General features: G+C 43.8%; 1 protein-coding gene across 3 annotated transcripts in view; it reads right to left on the bottom strand.

Moving 5' to 3' along the window:
* Nucleotides 1-17824, bottom strand: part of Frmd6 (FERM domain containing 6) — a 74500-nt gene that overhangs the window by 35480 nt on the left and 21196 nt on the right. For all 3 annotated transcript variants that reach the window (XM_029484601.1, XM_021179383.2, XM_029484602.1), the window contains exon 2: nt 2797-3062. In XM_029484601.1, coding sequence (XP_029340461.1) covers nt 2797-2895 — 99 coding nt within the window. In that variant the 5' untranslated portion in view covers nt 2896-3062. The remainder of the gene's footprint in view (nt 1-2796; nt 3063-17824) is intronic.

Here is a 17824-nt window from a genome sequence, read left to right as displayed (position 1 = left end):
TTAGGATTTTATTGAGTTTTCAGTCCCTTCTGAGAAATTTTGCTAAATGAAGATTCCTGTCTCCTGCCCCAGACCTACATCAGTCTCTCCATGGGTGAAGCCCAAACAGCCTCTCCCCAATACTTCTAGTTTTAAAGCCACCCATCTACACAGCAGCATGCGTGCATGTGGGAAAATCCACAGTGCCACTTTAAGGCAATGTCTGCTGAATTTTACCAGAGTGAAATTGGGTTAAAAAAAAAAAAAAAAAAGAAGGTTGACAGTAGGAAGAATGTTTTAAAAACGCTAGGTACGACCCATAAAACATGCCGTGAGCCCACCTGGGGTCTGTTAGTCTGATCTCCAAAGCTATTTCCCTAGGCAGAGACTCCAGAGCCAGTGAATTCCTTTGGAAACTGTAGCCACCTCTTAGTGCTCCTCATGAAGACAGATGTGTTAGGACTCCTCCCATCCTGCACATCTGTGTATGCTGCACACTCATGGACACCCTTACACACCTCACTATACCTCACTGGGTGGCAGAGAAAGGTGGAAGTATCCTCAATGCTTATGTAGTATGTCCTAGATTGCATGTGCTTAAAAATTTAAAGGATACAATATATATATTACATATATTTATATATATATATAAACACATATATGAGTACATATATGTATGTGTGCATGTGTGTATGTGTATGTGTGTGTGTGTGTGTGTGTGTGTGTATTCACACAACAGAGCCATAAATAGTAGAATTTTACTTTCATTTTAATTTATGTTCCTGGTGCCCATACTGAAATGTTTCCAATTTCCATTACATTTTAAAAATCAAGTCCGGTAAAGATAATAGTCTATCACCCCATACACCCAAAACCAATTTCAAGTTCCCTAATCAGGATCCTAGCTTATTATTAGAAACTCTGCCCTGCAGGCAGTAAAATCCACCCACAAGGCAGGTTCGATGCTCCCGAAATTGAGATGAGCAGCCTCGAGGTGACCTGAGTCAAACAAGGAACTGTCGGCTGCTGGAACCAAACCACATGCCTATGGTTACAGGCAGAACCTTGCTGCAACCTAAACTTCTAATCGAGTTATTTACAAGTCATTTATGTTCTGCATAACTATTTCATTATGCAAAACATATTAAAACTATATCAGCACACAAGTAGAAAACTAACTTGAGGCAAGCTTTCCTTAGTTCCATCAGGCATGGCAGTTCACACCTTTAGTCCCAGCACTTGGGAGGTAGGCAGATGTCAGATGCCTATGAGTTTGAGGCTAGCCTGGTCTACACAGAAATTTCCAGGCCAGCCTGGCCTACATAGTGAAGCCTTATCTCAAAACAAAACAACAAAGAAACCCCAAAGTTGATAGGTACAAAATGGATTATCATGAGCCTGCTGGCAGTTTCCAGCAACTGTACTCCCTGGGATGTTCTATGAGTTACATATCTATTCTGATAAAATCACAGTGACCTAAGTGTGTCTGTGTCTGTAGGACTACACCCCAGAAGGGATCATAGCAGTTTTATTAATATGGAATTTCAAATGGCACAATATCCATCAACAGCAGTAAGTGTGTAACAAGATGGGACTCGGTCATACTGCTGGGATATTATCTTATAAGGAAGACAAATGACTGCTGCTGTGGCAATCCCATGGTCAGAGGCTGAGTGAAAAGGGCTTTATGATAAAAACTGCATCATTCTGGAGGCAGGAGGGTCGTAACTGAGCAGGACCGCCTTCCGATCAAAACAGTTGTCATCAGTGAGGAAAATGGATTGCTGGTAAGGAAGAGTCCCAAAGGGTCTTTCTGAGGAGACAGGAAAATTCTCTCTGAAACTGGGCAACAGCTACATAGAAGCATAAACTAACAGAGATACACTAGACTATACACTGAAGGATGTTGATGCTTTGCAATGTGCAAAGTATAATTTAACTGCCAAAAGTAAAAAAGGGGAAAAATAAGACTATCTCAGTTCTCAATACTGGTTAACCAGTATCTGATTCTGATGTAAGAGGCAGAGGGCAGCTTAGCTCATCTACAGCATCCGCTCAGCCCGGCCACGGCTTAGACTCTGACTACTGATAAACTACAGTCAAGATGAAAACGAGAAACTTAGCAACTGCTACCACTTCACGTGCGCGGTCGACAACTCTGAGCATTTAAAACACAGACAGACACAAAATAGAAATTTTATTCAGGAAGCCAAGCAATTTGAGAGACAAAAACCAATGCTGAAATAAAATTTACTGCCATTTTCAGATTCTCTCCTTCCTCCATCTCTAGTCTCCAGTTCCCATTGTGTCACATTGCTTTTTAGCTAAGACAGAGGCTTCCGCTCAGTAGAAATAATAAAATGAATTCTTCTCAATACAGAAATTGAGAGTGAAGCAAACTCAAAGAAACTGGTGGGATCTGAGGGGGGCACCGTGGCTGAGCACCGTGAATGAGAAGCATTCCCTAGACCCGACTGGAAATGTGGAAGATATTCGAAATGTACACCACAGCTGAACACACAGAAAGATAAGGAAGCAGAGAAGCCCAGTTAACTAATTTACCTGAAAACATTTCAATGAAGTTTAAAAACAGACTTTTTTGCTTTGTCTTAGTATAGTACCCAAAGTCCTAATTTGACCCCAAGCATGCTGTTGTTGAAGTCATAATGCTGTCTATAGCTTGTGGATGCCTGAGCGCAAGCCTGCAGGCCTCTCTGGCTCATTCTGCAATGATCTAACCCTGAACCACCTCACCTAATGTGGGCGTGGTCTTACAGGGAAGAGCACACTGAAATATCCCTAGCTGGAGCTACTCACATTTATGATGATGCTCACGGACTTGTCATTGGGGAGGAAAATACACACTCTGCGACGGTCCTGCATGACTTTGTTGTTATGGAAGGTCAGTTTGTTCATTGTGTTATGGGCGGGCCAGTGGGCGGGCTGGGGGCGCTGGGTGCTCAGCAACTTCTCAGGCTCCCAGCACTCCAAAGCCAACTTCTCCTCCTCATCATATGGCCAACGGAAACATCGTGGTGCCCCACAGTGTAGGTTTCATAGCTGTAGAAAGTCCACTGGGAGACCTGTGAATAAAGGGGAAAGAGAGTCTGGTAAGGGGAGAGAGGCCAGTGGCACACAACTATTCACGCAGGCATAGGGAAACAGGAAAGAGCATTTCAAGCCGAGACAGCCATACTCGGTGCACACACATCCTGTCTATTAACTGTCTTCACGCTTCGCTCTTAGACATGAGTGAACAGACACAGCGAGAGCCCAGACATTCACAGATGGACCAAGTACCATAAGGTCAAGGCTGACTGAGGAGTGTCCAGTTCACCAGGGAGGTGACGGGGTTCTAGAGTGAACTATAAAAACAGCATCAACAAAGCCTCTCTTCCAGGACTACAGAATCCGGATGAGTCTTTGGCTCCTGTCTCAGTCATGCCTGACGGTTGGCTCTGCAAAGGAAGCCCTGGCTGCGGGACCCGCCACGGGAGCTGCGGTTGTCACTCATGTCACTGATCTCTCCATGACATTCCCCATGGGTCTTAAGTCCTCCTTAGTTTTTATGTCCTGCTTTCTCCTGGTTCTCTAGCTGGCTGATTAAAATTTAATTCATTAGTTCACCAATCAAATAACATAGAGCAGTAGTAAGACTGTATTATCAAAACATGTCGATATGGAAAAGAGCTATGGGCTTTAGAAACCTCTCCAGTTTCGTCAGTCCAGTAACATTAAGGTTTTTTGTTGTTTTTGTTTTTGATTTTTTTTAAAGTTTTGAAGTATAGAACTTTGCTTTGCAAGTAAAGAAACTTTTATTTCTAGTCTTCAGTATTCTGTCCTTCGTTTCTGTTTTCTGTCTCCGGGCATTGGTGAGACCCTGTGGAATAATTTGCAAGCCTTGGTGAGTTTTTCCTTCTCTTGCGGAGTGCTTCATGTGTTGCTAGCAGGGCATTCCTCAACTGCAGTGTGTTAAGACTAGCGCTGGTCTCTCATGTCAGTGCTATTTACATTATTCCTCTGCAGCCATATTTGCAGGATTCGGGAAAGTAAGTCCAGAAATATGAAACTGATCTCCAAGGCAGAAGCCTGACCTATCAGCTCCTTAAAGTTCATTTGTTTTCAGCCAGAGAGGATCTATTCATAGATGGTACCAGGAGTAAACAGGACCTAGTGATTTTTTTTTTTAAAACATAAATAAAATACAATTGTCAAGAGAATTACTCAAAACTGAAATTAGGCAGTAATCTTGTATGTGGTAGTTCCTTCTTAGGAAGGGGACCATCCATTGCTTGGACGTTATGTCTTCCTCAAAGGGGAAGGGTGATTGCTCCCCAACTTGGTTTCTAGCACACCTCTGGAGGCTAGGGCTGTCATCTTCCCTAGAGTGGATGCTCAGTCCCTAAGTTCCAGGAACTGCTCTCCAAATGTAGCCATTAATCCAGAAAGTGAGTTCTTTTCAGTCAACAGTGTCTAAGCACTGCTGGAAGGATGATGTTGGCTATGTGTGAATCATACATGGGCTTAGAGATAAATGCAGAGGCCAAGCCACAGAGACACGTCTACTCACGACAACTACAGGCACATGTGGAGACCTCCACATCAAATGGGTAAGGGACTGACACAGTGCGGGATTCCACTACACTCTCAGGGCAAATGTTGGGAGAACAGCCTAAGCGCTGACCAACACCAGAGAACGACCCTTCATTGCTACTGCTGAAAATGTTCTCAGCATTTCCAAAGGTATGCGTCCCTGAAGCAAGCCAGGTCCATGCTGATATACTGAAGCAGGAAAATTTCAAGTTCAAGGCCACCCTGGGTTTTTCTGTACGTTCCAATTCAGTTCTAGATACAGCAAGACCCTACCTTAGGGAACTAAACACAAGACAGATGTGGAGATGCACACTTCCAATCCCAGCCCTCAGGAGGACGATGAGGGCTGCAAGTTGGGGCCAGACCAGCCAGGGTAACAGAGGGAGACCCTGTCTCAAAAACCTGAATCTAATACAATCCCTAAAACGGGTTAAATTTGGAGACTGGGAGTCCTCACCATACTTATAACCTGTTTTAAAACTCAGAAAGTAAGGAGGGGTGATCATGATGCACAGCTTTAATCCCAGCACGGAGGAAGCAAAATTAGGACCATCTCTGAGACTGAGGCCGGCCTTGTCTACAGATCGAGTTCCAGGACAGCCAGGGATACACAGAGAAATCCTGTCTTGAAAACAAACAAACAAACAAACATTCAGAAAGTATTAAAAGCTCTGAGAAGTTAGTTGTGAAGGCAAACTGCTTAAGTCTGACAACATTTCACACACTCACTGAGCACAGACCACGTGTCTCCCCAAAGCCTGCTGTTAAGGTCCGGTAAACACTATTCTTAGGCCTGTCTCTTGGGAAAGGCGTTATGGACTGATTCTTCATCACACTACTAAATTTCATGGCAAAAGTTTTCCCTTTGGAAAATTGAAATATTCCAACATTCAGGCCTGTCTTTACTACATAAATTATTGCCTATGATTAAATATATCTTATTTTAAATCATACCGTTAAGTGGTATTAGTCCCATTATAATTCCTATTTAAATCTGCATTTCATATTGAGATAGTACTATGCTTTTCCATTTTTAACTGAACCAATTAAAGCAAGACATTTCTACTGACCTACTTTTTGGAATTTAAAAGTTAAACTAGGGGGCAAAAATCTTCTGAGGTTTAGGATATTTCCAGGGCTTCATTAAAATACATGAAAATTTTCATTTGGGTACAACCTTTAACATTTATTTATTTATTTATTTATTTATTTATTTATTTATTTATTTATGAGTACACTGTAGCTGTCTTCAGACACACCAGAAGAGGGCACTGGATCCTATTACAGGTAGTTGTGAACCACTATTGGGTTGCTGAAAATTGAATTCAGGACCTTTGGAAGAAAGAGCAAGTCAGTACTCTTAACCGCTGTGCCATCTCTCCAGACCCCTGGGTACAACCTTTATTTTATGGTTCAGACACAGCACAAAATCAGGACAAAGACGACTGCAGCAGACTTACTGGAGCCCAGGTCAGAAGTAGTACCATTGGTCCACGGCTGCACTTAACATTTTGAGGGTGGCAAACTCAACCCCCCAAGCCTTCACTGTGCCAAGACAGCATTAAAGCTGGTTCAAAGGTTCCACTAAAAAGGCAAACACACATGGAACCATAACCTATCTCTAATTCACACAAGGATAAAGTTTAGTCTTAAACTACACTGTCCTGGAAAACAGTACCTAGACAGAATTTATACCAATTTGGATTGCAAAAATTGGGTAGAGGGCCACTGGCTACTGGTTCTATGATCTACGCTGAGCCCCAACTCAGTCCCAGGAAGACACATTCCTACCCCAAAGCAATGCCCTTGTGTCCCATAATTCATGAACAAACCTGGTAGTGACGAAAGACTGTGCTGGCAGTGATCAGACCCACAACTCTTTCCCCAAAGAGACTTGCAAAAAATACACATAGAATCTTCAGTCTTGAATTTTTACCCACATAATACAGTTTCAGTAAGGATGGAGGCAAAACAGGGTTCTCTTTCTGGGACTACCTCCCTAACACGTAGGGTGATGATCCTATCCTCCCTGAGATCATGAACGGCAGACATGATTAACAAAGAATCTATCAGCAGCCAATATGGCCACTCTATTATCTAACAAAAGCGAAGGAGACTATTTTGGAAAGTGGACTGTGAGAACTCTACCTTCTAATTTAACTGTTGGCCATTTACAAAGCTTAGGGCACACACAGAGCACTTAGACCCTGTGCTCACTACTCGCTGAAAAAGAGAACACAGAAGCTAAGGCGTCTCCTCCAACGTGGGTGACAACTCTCTAGTCAGGGTCACTGCCAAAGAAGTTTGACTACTGTCTCCAATTCCCAAAAGCACATACATAGCTGACATGTCAACTCGAGGGCTGATACAGCTGAATGACGATTTTAAAGTGCAGAAATATAGCCTATACTGTAAGCTAGACTATGTGATTAAAAAAAAAAAATCAGTCCAGAGCAGTGGCTCTAATCTGTGGGTCAAGATCCCTTTGGGGGTTCAATGATCCTTTCACAGGGGTCAAGTATTAGATATTTACATTATAATTCACAACAGTAGCAAAATTAGAGTTGTGAAGTAGCGATGAAAATAATTCTATGGTTGGGCGTCACCACAACTCGAGGAGCTGTATTAAAGGGTCGCAGCATTAGGAAGGCTGAGAACCACGGCTCTAGTATACTGTCCTAAAATGCGACCCTATGTCTTTCATAGAACAAGTTCCACAGTTTTGCTCATTTATTTTATTAATACAAAATAACACCTACTGTGTGACAAGCAGGCAGTGAGCATATATGGTAGGCCAGAATGAGGGTGCTGACGCTGTGGCCATGTAGTGCAGACATGCTATTGTATCAGGTGATGGGGCCTCTTGCTGATGGGCTGATATGTGAGCAAACACCTGAGAAAAGAGCAGGGTGTCATGTCTTCCCACCCTCCCACCCACCCATCTGTCTCAGGAGATCTCCAGGCAGACAATGGTAAATGTGAAGGCTCGCTTGCTGCTCAGCACGGATGAAGTAACAGTGCTGACGATGGAGTAACATTTGCTACAACACACCTGCTCCATGTTGGGCATTGCTACTAAGCACTCAGGGAAGAAAATAGTGACCCCTTTGTCATGCTCCCCAGGGAGAAACCAGGGGTCTTTCTCCCCAGAACTTAGGTGTGCTGTGTGAGCAAGCCAGGCTAGGAGCGTGCATCACTGACAACCACCTTAAGCAGACACCTTGGTTCTTGTATCAGAATATCACCTCTATATGACCACTTAGCTCAGCCACTTCCAATTCTGCCTTTGCTTGTCTGTCTGCTCTCCTCAGATCTTAGAGCGGGGCCACTAGGTATGGCCAAGACCAGACGTGTGGAATAACACTCATTAACTGCTGCCTGTTTGCTTACAACACACATCCCTGAACAGTGAAGACCTCATTTCTTAGCCTTGGCCCTTGAATGTGCAAAGAGTCCTCCAGGTGCACTTGGGGCTCCTGGTTGCACTGTTTGCGGGGCGTTATGGAACTTTTGAGATGTAAGGCATAGTTCAAAGAGATATGTACCTGAGAAAAGAAAGCCCTGTGGAGGCTGCACCTACCCCTGGTTGTTTCGGCTTTCCCTGCTGCACCACCATATAGGACACGGCCACAAGCTCCTGTTACCATAGAGCCTTGCCACCAATGTTATCCCTGCAGAATGGCCTGGGAAGCAGAATAAATCTTCCCTCCTCCAAGGTACTCCTATTGGGCGCTTTGTCACAACAATGAGAAAATAAACTAATTCAGCACTGCTGTCACCGGAGCCAGACAGTCTTTGCGTGGGGGTCACCCTGAATCACATGCATGTTAGCTGCTTCTTGCTTCTGCCCACTAAGTGCCAGAACCCCTTCTTTTTTACCAGTTGTGACGACCCACAATGCTAATGGGCACTGCCAAAGTTTACTCTGGGGCAAAATTATCCATTGTCACTTTTATTATCAGGCTGCTTAGACAGGCACATGCGCTCCTGTTACTGGCCGGGCACCTGGTCCAAGAGCTCTCTCTACTCAAGACCTGAAAATATGAACATTGACCTGGAAACATGATGTTTGGTCTGTGATCCTCCTGGATATTTTAGCTAATAAAGGATTTAAAAAGGGGTCATTTGCTTCCATGAGATATTTGAGAATAGTAAAATTTAATTTTATCATTTAGTTAGAGGAATCGTGAACTGGGATTGTGTCTGTTCATGGCCAGTTTTTAATGTGTCTGAGTGCTTACCTAGGGTTATGTATGCGCACCATATAAGTGCCCTGTGCTCAGAGTCCAGAAAAGGTAGCTGGGTCCCATGGGATTATAATTCAAGAGGGTTATAAGCTGTCATGAAGGTGCTGTGACCAGAACCTGGGTCTTCTAAAAAAGCAGTAAGTGCTCTTAACTACTGAGCCATCTCTCCAGCCCTATGGCTAGCTTTTGTAGTGACAATTGCACCTAAGAAGGAAGTGCCAGGTGGCCACGAAGCCCCTGCAGCCAAGTGGTCTGGGAAGAATGTCCATTTCCTGTTTGCTCTTTTTCTGCACTTCCAACCTTGCTCTAGTAGAGAAATGGAGCGCTGGGGAAAAGGTTAGGATGCACCCTGCCCCCAGAGCTGGTTCTCAGGGGTTTACAGCACATACAGGAAAGAGTATATCAGTTAACCCTAGACCCTAATATACCAGCTGGGCGACCATGTGTACATTTTGTAAAGTCCGTAACAGTGGCCTCCTAAAATGCTGAATAAATGAAATGGCAAAATGAATATAAAGCATTCGGTATCACTTTGTTGTTGTTGTTGTTTTTAAGGTAAGACGGTTGTGTGCTAGCAGCTAAGAATTCCCAGGTAGGGAGAACAGCCGGAACAGAGCCATGCAGTAAGTCATCTCAGCTCTCGATTTCACAGCCGGATGCAGCACCTGGGCTATGTTACTGCAGGCTTATCCTGGGAAGGGGAAGTGCATTGCTGGTTGTACACGGTGCAGTGACAGTGTATCAGGTCACTACCCCTTTGAAATTCTGTTTAAAAAGAGCAGGTGAGTATGGGTGGGTGTGTCCAAATGTGTGTTGGCTGACCGAAGGATGCTCAGAGATAGGGTAGGGTGGGTGTGGCCCAGTCTGGCCAAGTAGGGCACCCCAGTCTCCAACCACAATGCTTCATCTATGAATCAGGTGAACATACACCCCTAGGCAAAATGGGGCTCCTCCGAGACCTTTGTGATATAAATGCTAGGCTGGAAGTAGCTATCTTCTTCTTTGGGTTGCTTCCTATGAGCCTGCTGGCATCCGGTGTGATAAGGACTATTCCTGGGAAGGATGCCGTCCGTCACTGAAGGGAAACTAAGGAAGAACAAGGTATCATATCATTTGAACTGTTATAGGTATCTGTCCCAGAAACCCCCGGGAATTCCCATAAGAAGCCCAGCTATCCCTTCTGGTCTCCTTTACTGGCACTTGCAACTACTGAGTGGATCCTCTCTAACTTAGTGCATCCAATAAGTTAACTGGTTGACCAATCCATGTACTCACAAGAACTTACGACTACCTCTTGCTGTGTAGCAACATTCATATTTTACTTAAAGAACAATGCTGTATTTTAAAACTTCTCTCCACTTGAAAGAGACAATGGGGAATGAGCTGTGTGATGAACATTCACTGTGAGCAGAGGAGACCTAGAAGGGAGGGGGAGAGCCCAAGGAAACGAGACTTCGGAAATGTCAGGTATCCGCACTTTGCAGACAATACTACTTTCTAAGAGCTCCATACCCAATAAACTCATTTAAGGGAAACAAGCATATCGGGCAACTAACTCACAAGAGTGCTTTCCACAGCAAAGGGCCATCCCGTCTTGAGTATTACTGTGTGGGTGAAGAACCCTGTCCCAGTATGCCTTCCTGCAGAGCCATGCTGCTGCATGCATTGTCCATTTGTAAAGAATTGAATTACAGTAGCTGGGGGTGGGGGTGGGAGAGTCTCTGCAAACACGATAATCCAAAAAATAGTTGCCCCCTGGTTTGGCAACTTAACCATTAGCAATATAAACACACTTTTGGTAAAACAAACAAAGAAACAAAAAAATTAGAGCCTGTTTCGTATGGCTGGTAAGGGGCAAGCTAAGCCATTAAAGTGATCGTTAAAGCCACCTCACAGATGCTATGTTAGTGTGCGGGAAATACCTTTTTCTGTCTCTAGAATGCCAGTTAGCTGCAGAAAGGTTAAGTCTAGGAAGAAGGAATGTGATGGTCACAGAGCAATTGCTTGCTCAAGAACAGAGTCTGCCAGACTGTGTGTGTGTGTGTCTGTCTGTGTGTGTGTCTGCCTACCTGCCTGCCAGCCTGGGACACTTTAACCACGGGGCAAATCTCTTCACTGCTTCTCTCACCTATGATATGAGATTATTGCAAAGATTATCAAACAGGTTGCTCATCTAAGTGAAATGCTTAGTAAACACACTGTATACTATTTATGCCAAGTAATATAACTGGCTTTACATAATATAAAGAAAGTGGGCACACGACTCATATGTGGATCTATAACTTATTTTGCTAATGACTATCTTGAGAGCTAAAAGGAATTTCTTCTCTTCGTGGGAGCTAACCTCTCTTTCCTCTCCACCCTTCCCTCTGTGGTCATTTCACAATTATATTTAACCAGTGATATTTGCTACACCTCAAAGTTAGGAATGGAAAAGAACTGTACAGTAGACCACTCTGGTCTCAAGGTTAAATGAGGTATTGCTTCTTGAATTGAGCAGATCATGTGAAGAACTAAACAAGTGTGTAACACTGTGATAAAACAGCTGACACAATCTCCTACATCATGGCTGGCATGGCCAATCACTACAACGTATACTGCATTATCTATAGAAACAGTGATAAAGATAGTCACATCTTTGGATTTAATAACCGCACTTCTGGAGCAATAATCGCACGGGAGCATATTACACCTGGGAACAAACACATCCAGTGAAATAGCATGCATCTAAGCAAGGATGGAAGAAACGGATGTGTATACGTGGCAAGGTGCTTGTAAGCCATAGTGCATCAGAGATGCCGTCAGGAAGAGCCATTTGCCACACATCCTTCCAATGACAAACACCCACACCAGCCACGGCCACTATGCACCTTTGCAGTATAACTACAGGAGCAATGCAGGGATCCAAACCAATAAATAAGTAACCGGTTTGCCCCTGAGCACCATGATGCTTGGTAAAATCTTCCTAGTTGAATAGCCTACGTTTGAAATTCTTGGGACAACAGACCAGAGTGTTTCAGGTTCTAGAGGTTTGCCAGTTTTGGAACACCTGCCTAGATATAACAGCAAAAGTTCCTAATGTGAGCCTCCGACATGGGAAACTTCTGGAGTGTCCTGGTGACAGGTGCCTATAAAGCTTCCGGTGCCACAGCATTCCAGCTTATGATGTCATATGAGGAGACGACCAGCCTGTGTGTGTGCTTGTTATCCCTCAGACCGCTGCTAGATTCTGGCCACCAGAGATCATGAGGACTCCTGTGAGAGGGGTCAAAGTTAACGCAGTAGAAACAACAGAGAGTTAATACTATGATATCCTAGCTAAATGCTAAGTGCTGCTATCAAATGGGCCGGCACACTTGTCAGGAGGACGGCCACTCAGCCAATCACCTGCTTAAGCTATCCTGAAGGTTTTTTTCAAGCTCTACTGTTGCTATTCCAACTCCTGATCCCAACCTCTGCCTCTCCATCATTATTTCCTGTAACACTGCACTCTACTTGCTTGAGCGAGAAGGTTAAGCAAAGGGCAAGGCAGCGGAGGCACTCGAGGAAGCCACAGTGACTTTTCTTGCCCTATTCCGTCAGAGCAGACTTGGATGCCTGTTTTCTAGACTGCAGGGACAAGCACCATTCTACTGCTCAGTGACTAGAAAGGCTTTGTTCTCAGAGTCCATAAAAGGGGTCAGGGCCATCTGTCATTCTTCCTAAAACCCTGACACAAATGTCATATTTGCCCCGGTCATACCGCAGAGAAAATGAAGTTAAGTCACTCAGTTAAATAGCACTCCTACATTTGAATTCTTAGTTGAGGAACACAAGTTCACATGGCATAGTGTACTGGATAGTTTTGTGTCAACTTGACACAGCTGGAGTTATCACAGAGAAAGGAGCTTCAGTTGAGGAAATGCCTCCATGAGATCCANCTGTAAGGCATTTTCTCAATTAGTGATCAAGGGGGAAAGGCCCCTCGTGGGTGGGACCATCTCTGGGCTGGTAGTCTTGGGTTCTATAAGAGACCAGGCTGAGCAAGCCACGGGAAGCAAGCCAGTAAAGAACATCCCTCCATGGCCTCTGCATCAGTCCTGCTTCCTGCCCTGCTTGAGTTCCAGTCCTGACTTCCTTCAGTGATGAACAGCAATGTGGAAGTGTAAGCCAAATAAACCCTTTCCTTCCCAACTTGCTTCTTGGTCATGATGTTTGTGCAGGAATAGAAACCCTGACTAAGACAGCATAGTGATAAAATGAAAACAGACAACCTGATTTGTTTTGATAGCTAATCTTTCAAAACAGAAAAGACTGGGGTTGGGGAGATGGGGTAAATAACAGAGTGATCTTCAATGCTTAAAAGATCTGAGTGCTCTATAAACATTTACAAATTATCTTAGAAGGGAAAAATAACATCCCTCTTCCTGTACTCCACCCTTTGGATAACCCGCTCCACGACGAATGCTTTTCTCACCAGGATTTTCACATTCTCAGACTAGCAGGACTTCATGCTACTCTTATCAACCTGCACCTCTGGTCATGGATAATGCATGTTCTTGCACCTGTAGTGATTCTCTGGAACACACGACAGTCCGGGCACTGTGGTCCTCTGTCACTCGTGTTCTGGGTCACTGTGACTCATTTCACTGCCTTTCTTTTGCTGTTTTTACCACGCTGTTTCCTCTGCCCAGAACATCCTCCCTCGCATCCTGTCCCATCTGCCAACTTCTTCAAGAAAACAAACCCCATCCTTCCTGCTCCCTCGACAGTGCAGGTGCAGGTCTAGGAAGCCTGTCTCCTGGTCCCTGGCTGTCAGCAGCTGCTGCCTCTGCTCCTGGTCAGAGGGGAGCTCACACTTTGGGCTGGACAGGTTTTTATTAGCTTGCTAATGCTTGGAACAGCTCCACTGCTACACTGGGAACCTTGCTGAGACTTGCTGAAGACTCACTGGGAACCCCAGTGAGACTTGCTGAATTTACTTTAGACTTGCTAGCCAAAAAAAAAAAAAAAAAAGCAAGCAAAGAAATTCCTTAGTGATTAAGTGATATTATGTTTCTTAAACAGCCTTTGGCTCATAACTGCGAGCGATCCTAACATTCAGTAGGCTGAGGCAGGGAGGTTGTTGAGTGCTTGAGTGCTTCAGCCCCTGCCTGAACTACACAGTGAATTATAGGGCAGCCTGGCTACAGAGTGGGACTCTGTCTCAAACACTAACGAATAAGCAAGCAAACAAACAAACAAATAAATAAATCCTTTTTCCTCTATGGGTATTCAGTACTGACCACAGCTTTTTTAATATCTACAAGAGTATAGACAAAATGATTACATCTTGTCTTTTCCTCAAAACACATTCCCCAATACTCTCAACAAAGGGTATTTTAAAAGTCTCCGTATTTCTGTTACAGCAATTTTTATTAAAATATACACAAATTAAGCCAGGGAGTGGTGGCACATGCCTTTAATCCCAGCACTTAGGAGGCAGAGGCAGGTGGATTTCTGAGTTTGAGGCCAGCCTGGTCTACAGAGTGAGTTCCAGGACAGCCAGGGCTACACAGAGAGACCCTGTCTCGAAAAACAAACAAACAAACAAACAACCCAACCCCCAATAACAACAACAACCCCAACCAAACAAATAAAAAAACAACCCCCATTCCGCAAATACACACACAGAAAAGGCATTGGTTTGATTCCCCAAATTGCAAGGGCCAAAAAACCACCCCAGGGAAATGGAAACTTGGACACTAGAGCCAACTGCTTGGTTCTGACTCTGTTCACTGATGGACTCACCAGTCATTTACTAGCTGTATGACTCTGGGTGTGTCCTACTCCCTTTCTGTACTGTAAGGCACAGGGTAAGCACAAATCTCGACTATTTACGTAGCCTAACTCATTAAGTAATTTAAGGACAATGTATAAAGCTAATGACTTAAGTGGATTTGATGGAGGAGCACACAATGTCATCTAGGACCTGATTTCTTCCTGACACCTTGACATCTGAAGGCTGGTGGTGTCTCTCAGAGGGGCTTCAGTAACTAGAATGCGGTAGCACACAAGGATCCTCAGCTAAGGGTCAAGGGTCATGGGTCACGATGCCCCATCAAAAAGCAGGAACAAGTCTGTTTCTACATCCGGGGGTAGAACCATCTTCCTCTAGTACCACGGGGAAGCCAGGATGGTACGGCTGGGTAGGCAGTCAGCAGAGAGCACAGAAGCAATGCTGGAAATTCATGGATTTTAAACCACAGAAACTTTTATTTTCTCAGCGTTCTGCATTCAAAAGTCATAGCAGGCTTAGCACTGAGGCACAAAAATTCCTTTCAGCCAAGATGAACTTCCAGCCTGACACAGCCAACAAAAAGTGCTGTTCTCAGGGAAAACACTGGCCCGAGAAGCATCTGCTTCTAATTTCTACAATGAAATCTTTGATTCCTTCATCCACGGGACTTGCACTCAATTCCATCTGACACAGGAATTATGGTTTTGTAAATGATAACTTTGTTGTGAAATTCTCATTAATACACACACACACACACATATTTAAAACATTAACTTTTTGATGTTTTTCCTGAAATACTTTTGTTCAAAGAGAACACAGTTACAATGACTTCAAGAAAGACGGAATGAAACATTTGAGAAGTTGCTATCTGTTTTTGGAAGACCACTTTTTCTATATCATTAAATAGTTCCTCATAGGAATACACATACAAGTTGGAAACAGAGACATCCCCTGCCAAGAGTAAAGCATTCAGTGTTCAAACCACTCACAGGGAAAAGACGTGAGCTACAGCTAAAGATGAATAAATATAAATCTCAAAAATGGTGCAAAAATCAAATTAACAGAAAGATATGACACAATCTCTATGACTAACAAGTTCAAAAACAGTCAAAAATAAAGGATGATTCGTTTAGGAAGACAAAGGAATCATTAATCTCAAAACTGCACTAAAAATTACATACGACACTTTAAGCTCTTTTCTATGTGTGAACTTCCAATTTAGAAGGTGACATCAGTGAGTATGGACAGCAACAATCAGCACACACTGAGTTTTAAAACGATATACAAGCCTGCCACACTGCACAATGGGACCCACTGAGAACTGTGTGCGGCTTATCACATTCTACATATTATAAAAGATTCCACGACTACCACATAATTGCTATCACAGCTTTGAGACTGAAAAACAACCTCCAGGGTGCCCAGTGTTAATGAGAGCTTAGAAGACATTTAGTGACAACATGTGTGTTCCTGTCTGGAGTTTCAAAGTACACTAAACGGAAACATTGTAACAAAGTACAACCAGAGAAATCTTCACCTCTGCTACTTGGGAACTTGACAGGCAAAAAAACCTGTCATTTAAGCAAATGATCCTGTCAATGTGGGCTGGGCTTTTCCTTATAGGATTTTCCTTCCCTGCTTTAAAACAGCAATGAATATGAGATAATTTAAATCTCTCCGGAAAGTATAATAGTTATAAATTTACTAGAAAGTTAAGAAACATTTGGAAGCATTTGACTACCTCAAACATACTCAAGTGCTAATAAAATGTCTTTAAAAAAAAATCTGACAGCCATAGAATTATATGGGAAAACTTACGAAGCTAGAGAAAGACTTTGACATGCCAGAAGTTCAACTTTTATCCCTATATATATTAACTATGAGGCTGAGATTACACTGTTACACAGGCACACCCAGACATGTGGTAGTTCCACAAGGTATGGCTTCGTACACGCATACATATACTCATGACCTGTGCACATGTAATCTGGGGACAGACACCCTTTTCAGTAAAAGATCAAAAGCACAGTCTACAGGCATCAAAGGAAAACAGTCCAACAAAGCTTTATACTGCTATGAAGTCTTGTTTTACACCCCTTGGGGATTTTGCTTTGGATACATGAGTTGGAGACTGCCATATACAGACGGAGCTGTAATTTATGGCTTTAAAAGTACTTAAGGAAAATGGTAAAAGTATTTGTTCTGTGCCTGACCTACTTTTTACAGCTTCGCAAAATGTTCACCATAGCTACTTTCACACAGGGAGTCTCTATCAGACACATTAAAAACATCTGCTCCGGCCACGCCTTGGTGAAGAGTCCCAAATGTGTCATCAAACTCATGAGCTGGTCTGCTCTGTGGAGATGGAGGTGGGTTGTGTCGCTGTTAAGTGGCTGTTGGAAGATGGGGGAAAGCCAGGCTACGGCCCTTATATTGTTCCCCAGGGACGCTTCACCTTGAAGCTGTCTCTTACCTAGTAGCCAGTATTTAGTTCCTTCAGCTTCTTGGAAGGTAACTACCAAAATCAAACAGGTCCACTAGCTGGAATGTTATTTTTGAACAGAACGGCATTTACCTGTGGGGTAGCATTCTGCATGGCTTCCCCCATTCACAGGTCTTATTTCTCTAACTGACCGAAATAAGATGCAAATCGGGGGCAATGTAATTATTCTTCTACAAGGATGGAAACAGAGGCACGTACTGCGCCTCTGTGCCCTGTGGTATGTGAGGCCGACTGAGTGCAAGAGTGAGTCAGGACCAGCCTAGTCCAGTTACCTCGCTCTGACCCACCTGTCACTGGAGTCCTGGTTGTGTGATGTGCATCTCCCTCCACACAGCACATTCCTTCTTACGGTAATCACCCACTGATGCTGTGAGAGGCTTACAGTCTAGTTCTTAAAGGGTGTGGAGGAAGGAGACCAGAATCACACCTTACCCTACACTAACATGCTTAATCTTCCATGAAAAATGGAGCCATATGCCTCAACCTTGAAGGTTACAGTTTTAAAAAGTCCCAAGCCAAACAAAACCAGAAACTACCCCACCTTAGCTCTGTACTTTTTTCATAAGGCTGTGACCACACCGGAAAGGCAGCTATTCCTGAGATGAGCCAGGGACTTTGGGCCTGGGTGAACTGGCTGGGTGGCTCATCTGTGGCCAGCTGTCACTCACAGCAGGACCAATGCCCATCACCAGTGGTGCAGCACCACCCTATCAACTCCATCAATCCTAACTGGGACAAGCCTAG

Source organism: Mus caroli, chromosome 12 (assembly GCF_900094665.2).
Source record: "Mus caroli chromosome 12, CAROLI_EIJ_v1.1, whole genome shotgun sequence".
In the NCBI taxonomy this organism is placed as follows: Eukaryota; Metazoa; Chordata; class Mammalia; order Rodentia; family Muridae; genus Mus; species Mus caroli.
Note: the sequence above shows the minus strand (reverse complement) of the source record. Positions and strands in the feature narration are given on the sequence as shown.